Below are 24,220 nucleotides of genomic sequence, written 5' to 3'. Positions count from 1 at the left end.
TAAGAGTAAGTGGCTTTTAAAAAAATCCCATTACATATTTAACTGAGCCTAAGTGTATGTGGTAATATTACAGTCTTCTACCCTGTAAACCAGTGAGATTAAGGAGATTGTGATCTTCATACAATTCTAAGGGGCATACAATTCTAAGTTCTGTCAAATAAATTCAATTTATAAATAGGTACAGATGCTTAGATACGTGTCTGATCATACTTGCAGGAGAATGAAGGGGATCAAAGTAAATCAATTCAGTGTCTTTCACTAGGATTTAATGTTACTCTGATTCCATCTTTTTTTTCCTTCCCCTCCAAAAGAAAAGAAATCTGTCATTACACTATACTCACTTGAGTTTTATTTCATCAGAAGGTTGTAGTAACTCATTAGATATCCCCAGTTTGGTCAGTGCAGAAAACACCTGCCCCCTCTCAATCCAGACAGCATCATCAAACCTTTCTAAACCTTTCCACATCACACAGAGCAGGACATCTGTGAGCAACTGTATGAGCTCCTCTTCAGATCCCTAAGAAACAATCAAGAAATTCACACTCTTTATAGTTCAGAATGCCTCAAAGAGGCTTGTTATTTGTTACACAGTACACCATGCTTGTAAAGTTTCATCATCTTTAACACTGTAGCCTAAAGAGTCTGCCCACTAATTGAATGAAAATATTAACCTAAAATTGTGCTGCAATGATTTTTAGTCCAGATTATTAAATTAATATTTGCTTTACTTTCTGTGCAAGAATTGAGATTTGAGTCTTAGTACCACTGCTTTGGCCATAGCACAACTTTTTCCTTGATGGGGATGATACAGGTCATTCCAATACAGTTCTGATTTAAAAAATAATGTTACAATTTCAGCTAGCGAACTAAAAAAAAAACCTTGAAAGCTGGATGTTTATTCTGCAACAAACAGCACTGATATCCACTGCAAATGAGCTGCTTTATCCGCTCCTCTGTTAGAGGGAGAACAGCATAACTGTCTCATTGCATCCAATGAAGTGAGCTGTAGCTCACAAAAGCTTATGCTCAGATAAATTTCTTACTCTCTAAGGTGCCACAAATACTCCTTTTCTTTTTGCGGATACAGACTAACATGGCTGCTACTCTGAAACCTGTAATTGGGGAGTGTATTTTAAAAGAATTAAAAGTACTGTGAATTATACATGTTTAGACAGGATGGGGAGGATTACTTACTCCTTGGTTTTCAAATAACGAAAGATCAACGCTGAATCCCATATCATCGATGATACTTGATTCTTTGTCAGGCTGACCAGAGAATGGCTTCGAATTTTCAATGGGTGACGGTGTGCTGGGCATGCTATCTGTCATTTGATTCCCACTATCAGCCAGCTCATAAGAGTCCATGCTAGACAGATCTAAATGCAAATGTGAAGGATTACTGTGCCATAACTCTTCTTGATCCTCTGACCTGGAAGTCATCTCTTCAACAGAAGTACCTTCCAGCAATGTACCAGAAAAACAGGTGGTGACATCTAAAGATTTGCTGTCTTCCACACTCCACTGATCGTATGAACCATTAACTGAGGTAAAGCTACTAGCTTTCCCCTCCTCTGCCTGATCAGGATAGCATTTCTGAAGCTCTTCAGCAGGAATTTTTTTTTCATCTTCCTTTGTAGAGTCAGTCCTGCTCTCTTTAAGTCTATTCCTGATGTCGGAGTTTTCTTTTAGGAATAGTCTAACCAATGTCTCCTGCCAGGCTAGCTGTTGAGCAATCTGCTGTGCTGCATCCGGCTGGGAATGTAAAAGCTGTAAAACCTGTAGAGAGCACAAGAGGTCAGGCTCAATATCCAAGCATATACACATTAACCTGTGCTACCTAACGGCAGTCATTCTAGCCTTTAATCACACATTTCGTAATCCACTACATTTTATGCCTGCTGCAAAAAATTCTTGTAATATACTTAGTCAATAGGCATAGAGTACATCTGAGCCATAGATAATTCTTTACAGGAGAAAGAGAAATACAAACACTCAGAAAGTTAAATATTTATGGATCTACAGTAGTTTGCATGAATTAAGATAATCACATAGTAATCATTTACAACAGAAAAGAAAGTGAGACATCAGACAGCTATATAATCATTTTGAAAATTGCACATATTTCTTTTATTCCACTGAACTTGCATCTTATTTTAATGAAGAAAATAAATGATTGGTGTGGTAAGAAATAGAATATAGCTTGTTAAAAGCTAACAATGTATAATTTTAAAAAACCCTATTCATTTATTACTAAATGCAAAAACAAAAAGTTTCCTTGATATTGAAATAAAGTACAAAGCTAACTATAGCACATCGGTCATGTTTCCATCTCTCAGGCACTATTTTGCAACTATTTCCACAAAAAGCAGTCACATACCCCACAATATATATCCATTTCAGAACACCAGTTTACAAAATCAGTACAACAAATTACAAAATATATGGGATTAGAAACAGCTGAGCTAGAATAAAAAGTTCAAATAATGGTGCCGCACACACAAGGAGAGTTGAACATTCAGCATCCAACACTACAATCAGAATCTCCAGCCCACTTCAGAAACTGTGATGCAACTTATGACAAACATATTATCTCTCAGCCTCTCTCTACCCGGTAAAATATTTCAACAACCTGCACCAACAGTAGTAGTTTAGGATCACACTAAACTCGGTTTCTGCCTTGCACCTTTCCTTGGCTCACAACCTACCTTTTTAGGAATGAATTTAAAAAACAAAACAAAGAAACACACAGAAAATGTTCTCTTAAAGTAACTGAGCAAAATTCTGAAAGTAACCTCTGTTACTTTTGAACACTCTGAGAGAAGTCGGTCATTAAAACAGTTCCGTATTTCCTTTCTGTAGAAAATACACAACATTTGACAATCATAGAAAGTAGAACAGTTTAAAAATTACTGAAAATACAGTAATGTGGTGTACAAACAGCAGGTCAGGTTCATCAGAGATTCACATTATTAGCATGAGTCATCATTTAAAATTAATATAATGTCATATACCCCTAACATATGTTCTGCAGGTCCCCACGTCATTACCAACAGGTAAAATGGCCTCCTGTTTTTAAGAATACTAACCTTTTTGCAGATGGCCACTCTAACATTTATATCTGCTCTATGAGACAAGTGCACCACAGCTATGAGGTCTCTGTAATTCACAACAGGATCTGCAGGGTGGGAATACAAACAAACAGACATCGCATAAGCAGGAAGAAAAATGAAAAAACCTTTGAGGCCATCTTTATACATCAAGGATTAGTAAATGGGACAAATGTAAGTTTGTTTTGAAGGTTTAAGAAATTATGCTTAAACGCTAAGTAAATTGAAACCATCAGCATAAATGTGTTAACCTGGAGCACATTTAGAATAGAATAACTTTACTAAGTAGCTTGGTTTTCATCACAGCAAATCATTACTATACAGACTAGGGGGTGGAGGCTTAAAATAAGTAAATCAAACATGTTTGTCTTAAAAAAAAACAGCAGGGATTTAATACTTTTAATAATTTTTAAAATCATAAATTTCATGATTTCAGCTATTTAAATCAAAATTTTCATGGTGTTGTAATTGTAGGGATCCTGACCCAAAAAGGAGTTGGGGGGGGGGGTGTCACAAGGTTATTGTAGTGGGGGTTTCAGTACTGCTACCCTCACTTCTGCACTGCTGCTGGAGAGCAGCAGCTGCTAACCGGGTTCCCAGCTCTGAAGACAGAGCCGCAGCCAGCAGCAGCACAAAAGTAAGGATGGCCTGGTATGGTATTACTAGTAGGCAATCTGTCAAAGTGTCTTGAATTACCTGCATACAGAATTTGGTTAAGAAGATTTTTAATAAGAGAAATGGTAACTGGGGATTCATTCAGAAGGAGCCCTAGCCCAGAGTATCCCACTTCTCTGAGTCTCATACGTTGTTTACTCCGTTCATAGACTTTAGTACATTTCAGCATCTGCTCTACAATCTGCGAAGAAAGATCACAAAAATCACATACATAAAAAAAGTACACATGCCTTCTGTATATAAATTCCAAGCAATCTTATTAATAGAGTCTGAATTATAATTTGTCTGTGCATAATTTTTTAAAGAAATATGCCCCAAAAATAAATACTAATACAGTACAAACGTAAATACAGGTGCTCTTTGATCTTTAAAGATACCAAATATTCTGCTTCACTGGAATACAACAGCTTCCATTATGAAAAGTACAATAAGTAACAACTGTGCAGAATTTATCATTTCTAGTAAGTGTACTACTACTAATAAATAACTATAAGCAGGTTTGCTAAATTAATACGTTCTACATAAATTTGTATCCATTTTAAAACAGGGTTTAACTGCCAAAGATATTTCAGATGAAAGGGAGCATACATTTTCAAAAGTTACCATTAAAGAACTTATACTAAATTTATTACCTTGAATACAAGTTCCCTTAGCCTGTCAGAATATCTCTGATTCAGTAACAGAGCATAGAGGATATCAGCATTTCCTGGTTCAAAAAGCAACAAGAAAAGCTGGTCCCGGGTTGGGCTGGTATGAAGTAGGCTGAAGAGTACATCAAGAATCCCACAGAGCTACAAAATAAAAACACACACCTAAATAAAACCCATAATCCATGCAACCTTGACTATAATGCCCAACTCAAGAGGAAACATCCATTCCCCCCCCTCTAAATACAGCATCTTACATCACATTGTCAGAAAAGTGTTAGTCCCTTTCAATCATATTATATTTACAATCAGCTTTAGTTTCTGTAAAGCTGTTCCTATATATATACACACACACACACCCCCCTCACAGAGGGCACTTGCATCAAACTGTAAACAAGAGAGGCTTAAACTGAGCAAAAGGGTTTGTCATTACTTGTATTGCTATAGAGTCTAGTGGCCCAAGGACCCAACTGTATTAGGTGCTGTACAAACACAGAAGAGAAGAACTGCAGACAGCTATTATAAACAATGTGCTCAATGAGCTCAGAGATGAAAGAGAAGGGAGATAGAGCTTTCGAGAGGCAAGTGAGGGTGAAGGGTAGGTATTTTTACAATGGGAAAGACTAATGCATGTTTGTATTGTGAGACGAAAGAGCCAAAGAAGAGTGAGAGATTAAGGAGAAGAGTAAAATAGGGAATGAGAGTGGGCACAAGGGAGATCAGGAGAGCAGATGAGAAACGTCCACATCAGGGATCAGCCAAAGGGAGGGTGAAGGTCACATCAGATCTTGTCAACTTTCTCTTGAAAGAATCCTGTGCAACAAGAGAAATGGTGGCAGGAAAAGGGGAAAGGAGAGTTTGAGGAGTGAGTCAAAAGGTGGCAAAAAGGCCGTTGGGACTGTGGGTATGTCAAATATAAAGGGAAGGGTAAACACCTTTAAATCCCTCCTGGCCAGAGGAAAAACCCTTTCACATGTAAAGGGTTAAGAAGCTAAGATAACCTCACTGGAACCTGACCAAAATACCAATGAGGAGACAAGATACTTTCAAAGCTGGGGGGGGAGAACAAAGGGTTCTCTCTGTCTGCGTGTTGCTTTTTCCGGGACCAGAGCAGGAATGCAGGTCAGAACTCCTGTAAAGAGTTAGTAAGTAATCTAGTTAGATATGCATTAGATTCTGTTTTGTTTAAATGGCTGATAAAATAAGTTGTGCTGAATGGAATGTATATTCCTGTTTTTGTGTCTTTTTGTAACTTAAGGTTTTGTCTAGAGGGATTCTCTATGTTTTGAATCTGATTACCCTGTATAGTATTTACCATCCTGATTTTACAGAGGTGATTCTTTTACTTTTTCTTTAATTAAAATTCTCTTTTAAGAACCTGATTGCTTTTTCACTGTACTTAAGACCCAAGGGTTTGGGTCTGTGTTCAACTATGCAAATTGGTGAGGATTTTTTATCAAGCCTTCCCCAGGAAAGGGGGTGTAGTGCTTGGGGGGATATTTTGCGGGGGAGACGTTTCCAAGTGGGCACTTCCCCTGTTCTTTGTGTAACACTTAGGTGGTGGCAGTATTTAACCTAAGCTGGTAAGAATAAGCTTAGGGGGTCTTTCATGCAGGTCTCCACATCTGTACCCTAGAGTTCAGAGTGGGGAAGGAACCTTGACAGGGTATGAGATTCAATTAAGTTGGTGAAGAAGACTTTAGCTAGGAAGATGGCAGAACTGGAAGAAAAGAAAACAAATTTGTAATGGAGAAAGTCAGCCTGGTCACAGGACTTTTGCCAGCAATGCTACACAGCACAAGAGCGGGAACGTAGGAAGCAGACACTGGAAATGAGCTAGGGTAGACCCTGTGATCGGAGAGAGGGAAAAAAGAGTCAAGGACAGAGGAGAGGGAGCATGGAGAGAACCAACCACCATATCAATGGAATACAAATAGAAAAAATAAATCCTTACAACTTCAGAGCAATGAAGTACAATTCTCTTCATTTTATACAGGCTTAGAAAAATACTGATATCCAGTCAGTCTGCATTTTACCCAACTCACCTGCTTACCAGAGGAAAAAGGAGTAGGATCGTCAGTTAAAGTATTGCCCATTGCACAGTCCCCTGTGCAGTCCCACAACAGGCTTAATTCTACAGCCTGCCACAACTACAAAGTAGTAACATATACGCTGCATTGGATTTTGCTTGCATCTTTTTTTTTCTCTTTCTTTCAACAAAGCTATGGTCAAAACTCCTAAATACTAAAAAGGTAGGAAGCAACCACAGATGTTCACTGTTGCCATATTAAATACCTGTTCCTCTTCACTGGTCACAGCTATATATCCCATGATGCTCTGTATTTCTTCATGTGTCCCACCTTTGCTTAGGAAATATTTGATCAGTCCATATAGGAATGTTTGTATTGTTCTGAGGTCATCTGGAGTTAAGTCACTGTCTTTATAGCCACTACTAACACAGACAAAGAAAAAAGGACTGTAAAAAAAATACATTTCTTGTATTACACAATTTGTGATTTATAAATATCACTCTGCTAATACTTCCACTACTTGTTTTAATAACCCTGCTACCTTATCCTTGGAGTGATATTCAAGATGACAAAGTGGGAGAAGCCAAAAGCAGAACTGGGTTTTGGAGCCTGATAAACCCCCAGATGTAGACCTAAACCTGATTTGGGGACCTACTATTATTACTAAGCATGTTTTTTATGGTAGTGCCTATGGGGCAACCAAGAATAGGGCCCAGTTATGCTAGGTACTGTACTAACAATAGATGGTCCTTGTCTCAAAGAGCTTGCCGGCTAAATAGAAATGTAAAAGCATTTCAATTTTCGTTTTTATAAATAAATCTCTAGCCATTTTCCTTGAAGACACCATTGAAAATTATAAGCAGATATAAATTGATGTAAGCCTATCATCAAGGGTGAAAGCTTATCCTGAAGATCCCAAAGATGATGTTACTCAAATTCTTTTGGGACAAACTTTCCCCTCACTTTAAATCCTGAACATAAAGCTTGTAGTCAGCTGGTATTTTCTTGATAATTGGGATGCTGGGTGATTTAATTAACAAAAAATAATAAGAAAGAAGACCTTTTTCGACCTTCTAAACTGCAAGCAAGTTTTCTACACATTTCTAGTACTTTTGGTATGAGCTTGCTACCGTCTAGTTCTAACACAGGGGTCAAGGGAAAGTAGTCATTTATGTAAAGGAGAATTAAACTCAAAAACTTGATCAGCTCTCACTTTTAATTCACAGTTTCTGCCTGGCCTTTTGTGAAAAAGGTAACGACAGCATACAACAAAGTAAGGAGCATAAACCTCATACCCATAATAAATCCTGAGTGTGTCTAGTAGAAACTGAACTCCATACTTCTTTCTGAAAAGCCTCCTGCTGTCTTTGATGATAGTGGAAAGGTACTGTATATGTCCTAAAATACAAAGCTTTCCATTAGAACCCAGACTCAGGGATTTATGAAGAGCAAAGATACTGTGTTTTAGCATAACTATCTCAAGTAGTATGATCATCTCACCAATCCGGAAGGGGAAGTCTCCACGGTTCCAGATACTAAAGTCAAAAAGTAAATGTTGATACATCTGTTGCAAAAGTTGCACATTTTTTTCCACAGAGACCTGTTCTATCAGTAACTGCAGAGCCATCAGTACATTCACATCCATCAAGCTCCCTGGCACCTACAATTCAAACAGACGGAGACAGGGGATAGAATAGTAAGTTATTTAATGCGCAGCATATGCATTTTCTATTCAACTGATATTTAAAATCAGATCAACTCCCTAGTCTTGCACAACAATACAGTATTTGTTTTCCTTACAACAACTCTGTTAAACCAAACAGCTGTTTGAAATAATTCAATAATTCTTTTGTCACCTGGATTAAAGGTTTTTGACTGAATTTTTATCTGATTTTGTTCTAGTTTAAATAGCTGAACTGTGAAATCTATGACAAACACAGCAAAACATAAGAACAGCCATACTGCGTCAGACTAATTGTCCATCTGACCCAGTATCCTGTCTTCCAACAGTGTCCAGTGCCAGATGCTTCAGAGGGAGTGACCAGAACACTAGGACTCTGAGTCATCAATGTGATCAGGCTGTGAAAAATTGATAATGCAATCCCAGGATACATCAGGAGAGATAGGGAAGTGTTGTTATCATTATCCAAGGCACTGGGCGATTTCATCTGGAATACTGCATGCAGTTCTAGTCTCTCATATTTAAGATGAATGCAAACTGGAACAGGTGTACAGAAGGGCTATGAGGATGATCAGAGGAATGGAGAACCTACCTTACAAAAGGAGATGTAAGGAGGTTGGCTTGTTTAGCCTAACCAAGCAAAGGCTGAGGGGAGATATGATTACTCTGTATGAATGCATCAGAGGGATAAACATCAGGGAGGGAGCGGAGTCATTTCAGTTAAGGGCTAAAGCTGGTCCAAGAACAAATGGATATAAAACTGGCCATCAACAAGTTTAAGCTAGAAATTAGATGAAGATTTCTAATCATTATAGGAGTGAAATTCTGGAACACGCTCCCCAGAAGAGGAGTGGGGGCAAAAATCCTAACTGATTTTAAGATTGAGCTTGATAAGTTTATGGAGGGGATGGTATGATGAGATTGTCTACAAGGCACATGGCCCATTTGTGACTGCTAGTAGCAAATATCTCCAATGGGTGGAGATGGGACACTAGATGGGGAAGGCTCTGAGTTACCCAGGAAAGCACTCACTGTAATGTCTGGCTGGTGGATCTGATTGCCATATTTGGGGTCAGGAAGGAATTCCCCTCCAAGTCAGACTGCCCAAAACTCTGGTCAGTTTTCACCTTCTTCTGCAGCATGGGGCACGGGTCACTTGCTGGTTTGAACTAGAGTAAATGGTGGATTCTCTGTAACATGAAGTCTTTACATCATGATTTAAAAACTCCACTAACTCAGCCAGAGGTTATTGATCTATTACAGCAGTGGGTGGGTGAGGCTCTGTGGCCTGCAATGTGCAGGTCAGACTAGATGGTCAAGGTGGTTTCTTCTTGCCTTAAAGTCTATGAATTATCAAGTGATCCACACCCTGTTGTTGAGTCCCATTTTCTGTCACTCAGAGGCTTATGGACACCAGGAGCATGGGGTGCATCCCTGATCATCTTGGATCATAGCCATTGACAGACCTATCCTCCATGAATTTACCTAATTATTTTTTTAACCCAGTTATACTTTTGGCCTGCACAACATCCCTTGGCAATGAATTCTACAGGATGACTATATGTTATCTAAAGAAGTACTTCCTTATGTTTGTTTTAAACCTGCCGCCTATTAATTTCATTGGGTGACCCCTGGTTCTTGTGTTACATTAAGATGTAAATAACACTTCCTTATTTACTTTCTCCACACCATTCATGATTTTATAGTTCTCTATCATATCCCACCCCTTAGTCATCTCTGTTCTGAGCTGCACAGTCCCAGTCATCTTAATCTCCCCTCAGACGGAAGCATCTGTCTTATCTCCTATCCCTGTCCTAATGGTTCCTAACATTCTATTAGCTTTTTGGACTGATGCTACACATTGAGTGTATGTTTTCAGAGAACTATCCACAATGACTCCAAGATCTCTTTCTTGAGTGGTAACAGCTAATTTAGACCCCATAATTGTGTATGTATAGTTGGGATTATGTTTTCCAATGTGCATTACTTTGCATTTATCAACATTGAATTTCATCTGCTATTTTGTTGCCCAGTCACCCAGTTTTATGCGAATTCTTTGCATCTCTTCACAGTTTGCTTTGGACTGAACTATCTTGAGTAATTTAGTACTGTCTGCAAACTTTACCACCTCACTGTTTACCCCTTTTTCCAAATTATGTATGAATACGTTGAACAGCATTGGTCCCAGCACAGACCCTTAAAACATAAACTAAGTAGACAAAGTATCATAAGTATCATAACATCTTGTTTTCAGAAATCTACAAGAATGTATAAATACTATACTAATCTATGTATTGTAACCTCAGAAAACCTTTGACATTTAGAATGAAGCCATGACCTACTGGATTTCAGTGGAATCAGGATTTCACCCATAACATTGATTACATGAGGAATAACTTTTCACCTTCTGTAGCAAGGCGCCTAGGGTAGCAACTCCATGGGAGTGAATGAGATTATCTTGGTTAATAGGGTGTCTTTGAATAAAGTGCTTTATCATCAAGATGAAAGTTGCAACAATATTCTTCTCTAGACGAGCCTCTGCAAAACAGATTGTTCAGTTAAAACCCTTTTTTATCATCATTTCATTATTGTGTCAAATTAGGAGGAATAAGAAGTGAAATCGAGTGTTTTTATTCTCCACTATTTTCCTGAGCTTCCTCTCTCCACTGGTATTTGCTACCTTGCTGTAGATAGCGTTTAGATCCTGTGATGCTGAGGCAAAGTCATTATATGCATCCCCAGAACAAAGCAAATGCCAGTCGTGACTTCATCTGCCTTGTCCATTCAACTGTGGCATCGGACAAAATACTCTTCTCTAAGCCGCAACCTGGATTGTCTTTTGCATATTCTGCACTTGCTCTACACATACATTTCTTCCTCTTTCCCCACATCTGGATATGCCTATTATATCTAGAACTACTTTAAATTAGGAGGGAGAAATAATGAAGCAAAAATCAAGAGTTGTATCATATTCCTTCACAAGTCTTAATTTCTAAGAGGCTTCTGCTAAGATTATAAGAATTATCTCCAAGCTCACAATTCAGCACAGCTGAAGAGCTATTTAAAAATAGTTTTCTTCTTACAATTTAAAGAGGGAAACCTGTGGTTTCATATGGGGTTTTTTAAAGCATATTCATAAATTACTAAGAACTTCAATAATTTAACTAAAATTCTGCAGGCTACTGGTCCATAACATGAAATACTACATTATCTCCCCGATTAAGGGCCCACTGAAACAGTGGAAAAATGTGCTATTGACTTCAGCGGGCTTTTTTATTTTTCTAGATACTCAAAAGAACCACTTTATTTAGAAATAAATGTGCACATTTTGACTCAGGACAAAGTTAATATAGCAAAACACTGCATTAAATTCATTCTACGAATGTGCTCTGTGTGTTCTTGAAGTGAATTTGAAACAGTGCTGGAATCGTATCTTATTAGATGTCCAACTCAGATGCTCAGGAGTAAAAATAGTTTATTAAAATTATATGGCTACTATAATAGAGTTAATATATAATCATATAAACCAATTCTTTCCACTGTTGTAGTCCTCTGTTTTTATTAAACCTTTAACTTTAATATGGTCTTAAATCTATAGTACTTTCCTACCTGAAGCCTTTGTGGATGATAACACCACCCAGTCTCCCTCTATTGGAGTCACTAGTTCCTGAGGTATAGTTTCCCCTTCAGACCTCTCAGGCACCTGTCCATTGAGAAAACTGATCTGCTCCAGTAGTGGAAACAGCACATTCAATCCACCAATACAATTTATCATGTCCTAGAGGGTGGGGGAGAGAGAAAGCATGCACAAATTTGTAGGGTTTCTGTTATTTTTTTTTAATGTAAAAGAAATACCTATTTAATATTTAATGTAAAAGAAATAAGAAGGGCATGTATGTGCTTATGAGTTAATCAGAATTCCTTGTCACTTGGAAACTAGTTAAAAAGAACAGTAACAACTTCACAACAGTTTTAAAACTAGGTTTAAAGGTGTTTCAGACAACAATTGTTTGCAAGTCTTTCAGCTAACTTCTGTGGTTTTACAACCATTTGTTTTTTCTGTTTTTTCTCTCCTCTGTTGCTGCATGAAACACCTGCACAAACATCATTGGAAACTCACTCTAAGTGAAACAGACTACATGACAGAAAATACTGTCAAATACATATACTGGAGAACCAGAAAGAAATGTACTTTCTCTTCTGATAGCTTTCAATTAACACTAAAAAGTACATTAAAAAGTTTAGATACATGTGGATTTTAGTTTAATAGTATCCCTATAAAAAGTCTCTGCTTCAGAAAGTTTAAATACAAATAAAACGATAAAGCAAATTATTTGGTTTGCAGAGTAATGGGAAAGGAATATAGGTTTCATTAACATCTCCTAAAATTCATAATCATTTGTACACTAATAGGGATAGCATGGAATTTGACAAATTCAATAAGAAGTTAACAAGCTAGCCAGGGATACCTGTTATGTTCTCAGTGCATTGAAAACTGAAGTGTATCAGAGTTCTTTAGTAAATTACTCTAATGGTCACAACTGAAAGATTGGTTTTGGAGAGAGATCTTCACAGCACATACCATACATACAGACTAAAAAGAATTATTTTAAATGTATGTCATTATTATTTTGGGTCTATACCTTATTCTTATTTTTAAGCACTTGGACAAAGGGCCAACCTCCACATCCTCTCATGCGCAGACATCTCAGGTGGAGGACTCAACAAACAACAAAAACAAAAACAATGTGGGTACTCCCCCACTTCTTTCTTTTGGGTACTGGGAAGGGGACACCACTCTCCTTCTCCAATGTTTACCTCCCCATCTCTCTCATTACTACCTCCTTCCACTGCTTCGCTCCACCCCATACCTCTTCACAACACCTCTCTCTTCAGCCTGCAGAATCCCTCCCCTGCAGGCCCTTGTCAAGTTTTTTCACACCTAATGTATCTCTCCAATAAGCCCTTGCTGTCTCTGTGAGAACAAAACAGGAAGCACCTCTCAGAAGCAGTGCAGAGATATGCGACATAGGGACAAGCACAAACCAGCTAGTTAACATGCAGAACACTTGTCTGAAGTTTGAGACTGCTATCTCGTTTCCCTTTAAACCTGCAGAACGCCTAGACAGTCCCCCCACCAGCACCTATGCAGTCTCTTAACTGTGGGGCTTCTAAAGACCACAGTTGGGGGCGGGAGGCTGCTGGCTCCTGACACTCCCATAATGAGCTCTTCGCTCTTTCTGCTGAGCAGAACTATGCTCAACTTAGCTTCCCACGGAACCAGTGGTGTGTACAAGCAGCATTCTTACACTCCTGAGCAAGGATAACAAAATAATGGCATTTTCAAACTGTTCATATAAATTGGACCACCCAAAATTAACTAGTATATGTTCCTACACTTTCTGGAAGCGTATCAGTCAACTAACACAAAGCCTATTTCCTACAACATTCACACAGAGAGACAGAGTATCCGTACAGAATTGCTGTCATTAAATGTACACTATTACTGACGCAGGGAGTCTTTCAGAAGAGTCTGAACTTCATGTTCACTGCAGACAGCTCCCATTTATTTGTGCATACATTACATTAGTCCTCAATTATAGTCTTCTACTACAAATTCCCTACACTCACAACTCAGGTCAACCCCACTTCAAGAGATGGTTACCTTTTGTAACCGTTGCTCTTTGAGATGCGTTGCTCATGTCCATTTCACTGTAGGTGTGTGTGCTCGCCACATCCACCAGTGCCGGAAGTTTTCCCCTCAGTGATATCCGTAGGGGACTGGCTCTGGTGCCCTCTGGAAGGGTGCACATATGCGCCAGTATAAGGGGCACCACTGGCTCCCCCCTCCCTCAGTTCCTTCTTGACAGAACTCCGACAGAGGGGAAGGAGGGTGGGTCATGGAATGGACATGAGCAACACTTCTTGAAGAACAACAGTTACGAAAGGTAACCATCTTTTCTTCTTAGAGTGCTTGCTCATGTCCATTCCATTGTAGTGACTCCCAAGCAGAACCACTGGAGGCAGGTAGGCGTTCACGGACGTGCCGACTGCAACACAGCTTTGCCAAATCCAGCGTCATCTCTGGCTTTCTGAGTGATGGGGTAAGCATCGTGAACGTGTGAACTGAAGACCATGTCTTGGCCCTGCAGATGTCCTGGATAGGGACATGTGGTAGGAAGGCAGCTGAAGATGCCTGCGCCCTAGTTGAATGAGCCTTCACTACTAGTGGAGGTACGGCCTGTGCCAACTTGTAACGAGTACCGATGCAGGTGGTGATCCAATTCAAAATCCTCTGAGAAGACACTGGAAGGCCCTTCATCCTGTCAGTGATCGCGATAAAGAGCTGGGTTGATCTATGGAAGGGCTTGGTGCACTCCAGGGAGAAACCCAGGGCGATATCTAGAGTGTGCAGCTGCCTCTCCTTATCGGTCACGTGAGGCTTTGGAGAGAACACTGGGAGGAAGATATCCTGGTTGACATAGAAGTGCAACACCACCTTTCGCAGGAAGGCCAGATGGGGCCGCAACTGGACCTCGTCCTTGTAGAATACCATGTATGGGGGCTCCGAAGTGAGGGCTTTAATCTCAGAGACACGTCTTGCCGAGGTAATAGCTACAAGGAATGTAACCTTCCATGACAAGTGGGAAAGGGAACAAGAAGCCACAGGCTCAAAGAGTGGACCCATGAGTTTGGAGAGGACCAGGTTGAGGGCCCATTGGGGAACTGGGTCCTGGATCAATGGAAAGAGTCTTCCAAGGCCTTTCAGGAACCTGATCGGCGTCTTATGCGAGAACACCGATCTACCCTGGACGCAAGGATGGAAGGCTGATATGGCTGCCAGATGCACCTTGATCAAGGAGAAGGCGAGACCTTGGTGCTTTTAGTGAAGCAGGTAATCCAGGATGGACTGCAGAGACGCCCAAGTAGGGGAGATATTCCATTCTGACGCCCAGCAGGAGAAATGCTTCCACTGCGCCAGGTAAGTTGCTCTGGTGGAGGCCTTCCTGCTCTCCAAGAGAACCTGCTGTACCTGACTAGAGCAGACTTGTTCCTCTGGATTCAGTCACGCAGCATCCAAACTGTGAGGTGGAAAGAGGCGAGGTTCGAGTGCAGAAGTCGACCGTGATTCTGCGAAAGTAGGTCTGGGCAGCTAGGAAGTGGCCATGGGGCTGCCCCGGCCAGGTCCATGAGCATGCCAAACCAATGCTGGTGAGGCCATGCTGAAGCAAATCATAATGACACGTGCCTTGTCCCTCTTTATTTTTTAGAGGACTTTGCTGATAAGCAGAACTGACGGAAAGGCGTACATCAGGTATCCTGACCAACACAGGAGAAAAGCATCGGATAGCGAGCCTCTGCCGAGGCTTTGGAGAGAACAAAACTGATGACACTCTCTGTTCTGTCTGGTGGTGAACAGATCCACTCGGAGCTCCCCACTTCTGGGGGAGCATTCTGACGACGTGAAGGGACCACGGTGAGAGATGTGGTCCCTTCATGTCGTCCCTGATTTTGGATACGTCTGACCTCGGTTGGGGAGTGCATCTCTGTACAATGCAGACTCAAGGGTTATGGTCTCGAAAGGAGCTCGCATTGAATATAAATGTCAGGGAACTCAGAGCCATCCGCCTGGCTTGCGGTATCTTCCTTCCCCAACTGTCCAGCTGGGTGGTGCAGGTATCAACGGACAATACGGCCTCCATGTTCTATGTCAACAGGCAGGGGGACGCTCGATCATTGGCTCTGTGCCAGGAGGTCTTCCATCTGCAGGACTTCTGCATCCAGCATGTGATCCACCTGGAAGCCTCTCAGCTCCCCAGTGTCCTGATCACCGGCCAGAGAGGGGGCCAGTCATAGGGCCCATGTTTCCCTATCCCATCGGCACCCATGGCCACCCACTCAAACATACAAAGGAAGGCATTGGGGTCATCGTCGGGGCCCATCTTACATAGGCCTACCCTTGGCGCGCGGGGTGCCATCTCCTCCTAGGGAACTCTCCACTTCTTGCAGGAGCTGCTGCTGCACGTTGGCTTGCTCTCTGATAAAGTCCTGGAGAGTTTTCTGCTGTCCAGCCTGCCAGGTGAGTAAGGCCTGCCTCTCCACCTGGTTGGATTGCTGGAAAGCCTGCAGTGCTTTCTGCATCTCCTCCTGCTGCTTGGTTAGCCACTGCAAGGTTCCCTCTATCTTTGGGTTGCCACACCACATGGTGGTGGCTTATAGTCCGGAACAAGCCCCCTCATGTAACAGGGTCCACGCTGCGCCCCCAGGTTTTGGCCCCCCTCTTCAACGCGTCAGGGACACTTCAGTCTGGTGCAACACCCATGCTCTTTATTCTCAATAGGTTTCCCACCACCAGTTCCCAACTGTATACAGGCTTCACAGATACTTTAGGAGACTCCCACCTCCTTCCGTGTTTGACCTTTTTCTTTCCCTTTTCCCCCTTTCTCTGGCTTCCTCCCAGCCTTTATATCTCTGGGCTAATAAGACTGGCAGGTGCGGCCAGTTACCAGGCAGGCACCAGGCTATTCACCCAGCATCAATCTATTGATTGAGACTGGAGTGGCAGGAGCTGATCAAGGGCTTCTCAACAAGCAGCCTGCCACAAGCTGGTACTGGGCATGGGGACTGGTGCTGGTCGGTGCCAGCGGCGGGCTCTGGAGCAAGCTGCAGTGCTTGGAGCAGAGTGCAATCTCATCAGCTCCGAGGCCAGTACAAGGGCCGATGCCATAAAGAGCACTCGGAGATGAATGTCCCACTTCTTTTTAGTCCGTGGCCTGAAGCTCTTGCAAATGTGACACTTGTTTCCCCTAAACACTTCAGGCAGCTTCTATGCGGGTCACCGACTGCAATATGTTTTTTCAACAGTCACAAGGTTTGAAGCCCGGGGACCGAGGCATGCCCCGTACGTAGGCTGAGTCCCATACGGGACTAACTAACTATTTCTAACTTAACACGAAGGGAACTATTAACTAAACTACTTTATACAACAAATTCACTACCAGACACAGTAGAAACAGGAAAGCTTGCTGAAGGAGACGTTCCAGCAGCATCATTGGCAGTAAGGAGGAACTGAGGGAAAGGGAAGCCGGTGGTGCCCCTTATACGTGCACCACTCCAGAGGACACCAGAGCCAGTCCCCTATGGATACCACTGAAGGAAAAACTTCCGGCACCATTGCATGCGGCAAGCACACACACTTACAATGGAATGGACATGAGCAAGTACTCGAAGAAGAAAAAAATATTTTGTACCTGAGTATTCCAGCTTGGTAGTTCATCTTGATTTGAACACCAAGTGAGTGAGCCCTAGCCTAGATGCTACTTTTAGTCAGACTTGGAAATCAATGTTGCTCCTATATACACCAGGTCTGATTCTGACCTTTGAGATTAGTGTGCGCTAATGAGTTGGCAGATGGGTGAGTTGGTGAATAAACAGATAAACAGTGACATAATAGACTAAGCTGGTGCACACTCAATGAATCTCTTCCTCTCTCCATGAATCTGCAAGAACTAAATCAGAGTATTTTTTGGGGAAATGGGAACATGAGAGAAACATTGGCCTACATGAAGGACTAGGAGAATTAATTAACTGAGGTTTGTTCAACACTTTGAAGATTTAAATGCTAGTACGAAGTATTATTAGGAAAAAAAAAGGTAGAGGTCATAAAATGCATTCAAAATATAAAACATATTACTTGCAGTACCACAAAACTTTTTAATATTCTAATTTTAAGTTTGTTTTGAAACATTATCTATGACTGTTAGCATGACTCCAGTTTCCCAGAATTTACTTTGACACCACTACAACCCTAAAATTAGCTTAATTCACCTTGAGAACACTGCTATGCGTGGTGTTGCTCCTGCACAATGGGAACTTCTAGCATTCCTTAAGTACCCAGTATACAATAACTACTTTGTATTTACATCAGATTGTGATGATTTATTATTAATTTACCTTGATGTCCCAGTTCACTACTTTGTTTCCAGTTAGTCTTCCATGTAAAAGATTTGTAGACAGGTCAAGGCAGATTGGGTTTCTGCAGGCCTAAAAAAGGAAGAAAACAGGAGCTTCAGCATTACTTCTGAAACAAATTCAGGGTCATTGAATTACCTATAAATTTACATAAGAGTGCATCTCATACTGAGGTAAGGCAGGAAACAGCACTGTGGTGATACTAATGGCAAGTTTTCAACAATATCTTGGATTCATTATTCACAATTTCACCACTTACAGCACTCTTGGCCTTTTGGTAGAATGAGATCTAAAATACACAAATCTGTAGTTTAGTTATGGACACCGCAAGGCCTAATCCAGGAACCCACACTACTCATGTTAATGGAAATTAGTTAGATTATCAATTTTTCCTTCAGGAGAGAGTGCTGACTCCTACCCTTTACACTAAGTGAGGCATTAATACTGTGCCAGGAGATAGCGTTTTCTGTGCATTTACTTTTTGGTTAGAATGGTTGAATAAACTACCAACCCTAAAAGGGTGGAAAACAAAACACACCGTAGTTCAGTAAAAGCAGGAGGGAGAGAATGACAGGCTCTGACCACTCACACTCTGATACCACCCCAAAGTGCCATCCAGTGTGGTTCTTTACGTTTTATTCCACAATATGTAAAATGACCTCACCCCACATTAAGCAGTGGGGGCCATTGTCTGGCTTGTAGGAAAAGGTGTGTGACCCCTTTAAAGGCTAGACAACCAGAGTGCTGCAGCTTCAGACCAGGTTAGTGTGGGGCGGTGACCCATCCCCCAACCCAGGTGACTGGAAGGAGGGTGTGGGGGGGAACTATTTAGGTCTACCCCAGTGCAGGAAAAGCCCTCTTAACTGGGCCAACTGTGGAGCAGGAACAGCTGAACAAATTTCGCTCTCTGGTGGCTCCACATGGTGGCAGACTGGTGAGAACAGGGAGGTAGAAGGGGGAGGAATCCTCCCTCCAACCTGCAGCAGCAGAAGGAAGTGTTTTGTAGCAAAACGGGAAGGAGTTTCAAACTCATTGGAGCTGGGCTGTAGCAGATTTGTGAGAACAGGAGGAGGGAAGGTGTCCCCCCTTCCAGCCAGGGATGGAAGTTCCAAACCCAGTTCAGGGTGCAGTGAGTGGGGCTTGTGAGACCATGGGAGCCCAGGGATGTGGGATCTTCACTGCTTGGACAAGGACTGGGGTAAGTGGATCCCAGGGTGGTCCGTCTGTCTGCCAAATGGATTCCCCTCTGCTGGGAAGCAGCATGGATCCTGGGAAAGCAAATACTCCCCATGGTGAACTATCTGCATTTGGGGGTGGGGGAGCCAACAGAAAATTGATTCAAGCCATCTGAGTAGCTGCTTCCAAAATTGTTTCCATAGCACTACAAGGCTTACAAGCTAATTGCTGGAGCCTCCTTGTGGCAGATACTCCATTGAGAAAGGATATGGTGATCAGATACAATGCATTGGTAAAGGATTTAAAAGAGGTATTCTTTAAAGGAGCAGAAATGGGAGTTTCAGGGCTATGACTGGTACGCCAGGGAGCCAACCCTCTCTCCTTTATAGCCCCCCTCCCCCACTTAAACCTCACTTGATGGGTGGGGCTGACAGCACTCCCCCTGTGTATATGTAAATTGTTATGGAATTACTTGCACTGTACACTTTTATCTGCTGGGTACTCACAGACATTTAGGAATAAAGTTGTGGCCTAATTAAACCACATCCAGTATCTCCTGTCCTTCTTCCGGCATAGCCGGACAACATCACTTTAAGGAATAAAGAAAACTATCCATAAAAGCAAACCTATTCCATTCTAAAAGTTTATCAAAATAATTCTATAGACATTTAAAGCTACTGTTCAGAACATGTTTTAACCTTGGAAAAAACAAACTACTGTAAAGTATGTAGGCAAATGGAAAACATGCTGATTACTACCTTGGGTGTATAGTGAAGCAGCACTTTACTGGGCAGATCTGCCACTTCAGACTCTTGGGATTTCCACGGAGTTAAACAGTTTGGGCCTGTAAAATATTTTTAAGTACATGCTAGATTTAAAGTTTGTGTTAATAAATTTTACTATACTACACTCTGCTAGAGATACAAATAGGACACCTTGAACTACACATATCCTGACCAAATATTTAACATATCTCCTTAACCAAAAGATTATTTTAAAAAATAATTGTGTGATTCCATGGGGTTTTACCCTTTACAAATAACCTTCTGGCTAAAAAACAAAGTAAGTTATATGAAATGAGATTTGTATGTTCAAAAAATTGTCAGTATTTTGTCTTTACAAATATTCCATTTCACACTCAACTGTCATCTGTCCCTAAAGACCACCAGCAGTTAGGAAGATCAGATCTTGAAGACAGCTTTATATAGTAACAAAATGAGATTACATTTATTTTAAAATGATGTGATTGTTCACTTATCAAAGTGCATTCTTTTTATAATTTTTGGTAGTAATAAGACATCATGTAACATACACCTAATCTTTTAAAAGCTGACATATATAAAACTATCAACATGTTCTGGAAAACATCATCTTTCAATTGCTAATGTAAATCCTAAAGGATGAGCTCCCAAGGCTGAACAATGACTGTTAAGTGGCTTATCAACCACAGCAATACACTTGAATACTCTCACTTACATGCCCATATGTTGGCAAATAATGTGAAAAGACATTCAAGGTTGCAGAGTTTATACAAGTGGTTCCTACTTCAAACAGCTCAGGCTTTCAAGCCCATCGGACAAGTTTAGTTTTCTTTTCAAGATCACACAGAAGTATGACTTATTTTTAAGTTTTATTAATTGTTATATCATACATGGACTCTTGCATAAGGTTTCTGAAACTGGATATGGACCAATAATAAAACAGATACAGAACACTGAAACTATCTTTGAAACATATGCAAAAGTAAAATAAAAACTGATATGGCCAAAGCTGCGGCCTTTAACTGAATAATCTAATTGCTCGAATCTTAATACCCAGCCAAAGATTTTACTCAACTTTTTTAGCTAATGGGCCAAATTCTGCTTTCAGTTTCTTTTGTTTAAACCCAAAGTAGCTCCAATGAAGTTAATGGAGATACTTCAGATTTCACTCAGGTAAGTGAGAGCCCAAATTGGTCGATATCTGTCTAAGTTTTTTTTTACATCTCTTCAGGATTGGTGGATATCAATTCTTGGGGACTTCTCTGCATGTCTATAAATTTGATACATAACAGGGGAATAGGAGAATCTGTGTAAATATAGCAAATATATTATAACATAAATATGTTACTATAAAAAGATATGAATCAGCTCAAAAACTGACAGTTTCTTTTTAAGGACATATCGACCAGTTTGGCACAGTGCAAGCTGTGTACTTAGACTGTAAATTCTTTGGGGGCAGGGATCATCTTTTTGTTGTGGTGTTTGTACAGGACGTAGCACAAGGGGGTCCTGGTCCATAGCTGGGGCTTGTAGATGTTACCACTATACAAACACCACCACCAACCACTTACCTGCCAAATATAAAGCTTTCACCTGAGCGGGCTGCAAGGCTTCGTGGAAGATGATAACTGACCCAAGCTGGCCCTCCAGTGATGTTGGACATCCCCATTCACTGTCCTGGGTACCCGCGGAGATCAACTTGGTGACCAACTCTGATTTCCCAAGCAGTCCTCCCCAACTGGCTGGAGAGAGAATCCCACCTAGAGATGTTCGATGAGGCGTAATCGGGGAGGAGAAGGGTGGGTCCGGTATCTGAGATGGCGGAGGAGTGGTTGTCCTCTGACCAGCTGAACCAATGCAGCAAGAAGTAAAAGGCTGGAGACGCGGGGGTAAGAAAAATAAAATAATGTTACAGCCAAATGTCAAACATCCTCGAGACTTTTATAAAAAATAAGTGAGTTGAACTAAATCTAATGAACTTTCAGAGCAAATCTGCCTTGACTGAGGAAACAGGTGTAGGACAGCAATACATTGTTGGTGTACATTACACACAAAATGCACTAGAAAGTGCATAATAATCCCTCTCCAAGCAGGAGTAATTTATTCCCCTGGCCTGTTACTGGTCTCTGCAGGGAGCATCAAGGCTTCTAGCCACACCTCTGTCCCAGCAGACCGTTCCCCTTGGATCATACCCTAGTACTTTAGCAAGATGTATCTTCTACAATAATCCTGTAATATGAAGTATTCTACTTGATCGCTTGCACTAATAAAAAGCTTCAATGCCATCTTCCCATGCCAACTTGTGCAGCAAGAGGTACCTCCCCCAATGTTTACAAAAGAAGCTGAATGAATGTTTTAAAGTTTCTAAAACTCTCACAGATGCATCCAAAAAAATCAACAGTTTTGTCTTACAATCAGCAGTTATGTTTGCTTTTAATAACTAAGTACTTGATTCTTCAACCTTTACAGGAAGCACGTAAGTCACGCAACGAGTCATAATTAAGTCAGTGGAACTACTCATATGAATACATGCCCCAAACCAAGGAGGACTGCAGAACTGGGGCCTATAAAAATAATGCCTCAGTGTCATAACATTGTAACCCAGGTTTAAAACGGACTTGTTCCACAAAAAGGAGCAACTGTTTACAACAGCATCCACATATTACATATAATCATTTTGGTATTATATTGGTTTGTGCTTATTAAGGTTAATTTAGTATTTAGCATGTAGAAATGATCAGCTAACAGCACCGAAAAGAAATGTCCCTATTAATGTATCCCCATACCAAATACAGCACAGACAGTGTCACATGCAAGATTACTCAAACTTCCTGTGGGCTCCCAAATGTATTGAGAACCACCTCTTAGTGAGACAAGGTAGTTTTTCACTGTGCATTAATCTACCATCCTCTCTTGCAAGACTGCCAATAAGGGAGGCAGTTAGTGCTAATTGTGATAGTTGTTTAAAAAAATCCAAAACCTCACATAAAAGGAGCTAACATGAAGCCACTGAACCACCACCAAAAGATAATTCTTGGTCAACATCTAGTCCTCTTTAAGGACAAATCGACCAGTTTGGCACAGTGCAAGCTGTGTACTTAGACTGTAAATTCTTTGGGGGCAGGGATCATCTTTTTGTTGTGGTGTTTGTACAGGACGTAGCACAAGGGGGTCCTGGTCCATAGCTGGGGCTTGTAGATGTATTTGAGATGGCCCAAAGAGACATGATGAGCTTAACTATCCTCAACACTTGAAAATTGAAAACAACTGCTAATCAGTTTCTATCATGTTTTTAATCACAGATGACCCATTTCCCCTTTTTATTTCTTAGTTTTATCTGACTGCCATTTTAGAAACCTTTGTTCTGTACGAAATCCCTAGGATAGTGGTCTGAGGGGAAGAACAGACTTACTTCATTCATGGCAGGAAATCTAAGTGGGGCAGAGATCTTCTGTTGTCCATTGACGTAGATGTAGACAAAGCTTTGACCAAAGGGCCTCTTTCCAGGCATATGAACAATAGTTATGTTGTGCTGGACAGGCAATATAACAGTACAGTTTGATTACGTTCTTATTAAAATGCAACAAAACAATTCTGCATGTCTGCCCAACATTGCTTCCATTAAATGGGTGAAGAAATTATAGCAGACAACAAACTTTTATAGCATCACTGAAAGATTAGATCAAGTACCAATCAACGCCCTCGTTTTTTTTAAAAAAAGCGTACATTACAACAATGGTTTTGGGGGAAAAAAAAGATGTGACACCCTTCATAATAATGCAATGCAGTCCCTAAATATAGCCTTAGGAATGGGATGGTGCAAACAGGGTAATTTATTCACATTTTCTAAGCCTCAGACTTTGAACTAAATTATAGTTTATAAACATTAGAAGTTCCCGTAACATGTCCCAGCCATTCAGGAGCCATCTAACTGATCCAGCTGCATTTATGTTTCTTCTCCTTAAAAAAGGTCAAAGGAATAGAGAATTACCATGACACTGGCATGGCCCCATTATAGAGGTTGCAGAGTCAATAACCAGTAATCATTAATGCACTTATAAAATTTGTGGATGACACCAAGATGGGAGGGGTTGCATCTGGAGGACACTATTAGAATTTAAAAAGACCTTGACAAATTGGAGAATCCGTCTGAATTCAACTTGATGAAATT

At 40.9% G+C, this 24,220-nt stretch overlaps 1 protein-coding gene across 1 annotated transcript in view; it reads right to left on the bottom strand.

Moving 5' to 3' along the window:
• Positions 1-24,220, bottom strand: part of NBEAL1 (neurobeachin like 1) — a 134,054-nt gene that overhangs the window by 48,162 nt on the left and 61,672 nt on the right. The window contains exons 15-28 of the mRNA XM_077829857.1: positions 23,462-23,581; positions 21,621-21,924; positions 20,047-20,132; positions 18,095-18,184; positions 11,750-11,918; positions 10,545-10,678; positions 7,960-8,119; positions 7,755-7,857; positions 6,725-6,881; positions 4,415-4,573; positions 3,804-3,963; positions 3,087-3,175; positions 1,195-1,776; positions 342-517 (exon numbers count right to left, since the gene is read on the bottom strand). Of these exons, the coding sequence (XP_077685983.1) occupies positions 342-517; positions 1,195-1,776; positions 3,087-3,175; positions 3,804-3,963; positions 4,415-4,573; positions 6,725-6,881; positions 7,755-7,857; positions 7,960-8,119; positions 10,545-10,678; positions 11,750-11,918; positions 18,095-18,184; positions 20,047-20,132; positions 21,621-21,924; positions 23,462-23,581 (2,489 nt within the window). The remainder of the gene's footprint in view (positions 1-341; positions 518-1,194; positions 1,777-3,086; positions 3,176-3,803; positions 3,964-4,414; positions 4,574-6,724; positions 6,882-7,754; positions 7,858-7,959; positions 8,120-10,544; positions 10,679-11,749; positions 11,919-18,094; positions 18,185-20,046; positions 20,133-21,620; positions 21,925-23,461; positions 23,582-24,220) is intronic.

The sequence above is a fragment of the Eretmochelys imbricata genome, chromosome 11 (genome assembly GCF_965152235.1).
Source record: "Eretmochelys imbricata isolate rEreImb1 chromosome 11, rEreImb1.hap1, whole genome shotgun sequence".
Lineage (NCBI taxonomy): Eukaryota > Metazoa > Chordata > Testudines > Cheloniidae > Eretmochelys > Eretmochelys imbricata.
This window is presented reverse-complemented; position numbering and strand designations above follow the sequence as displayed.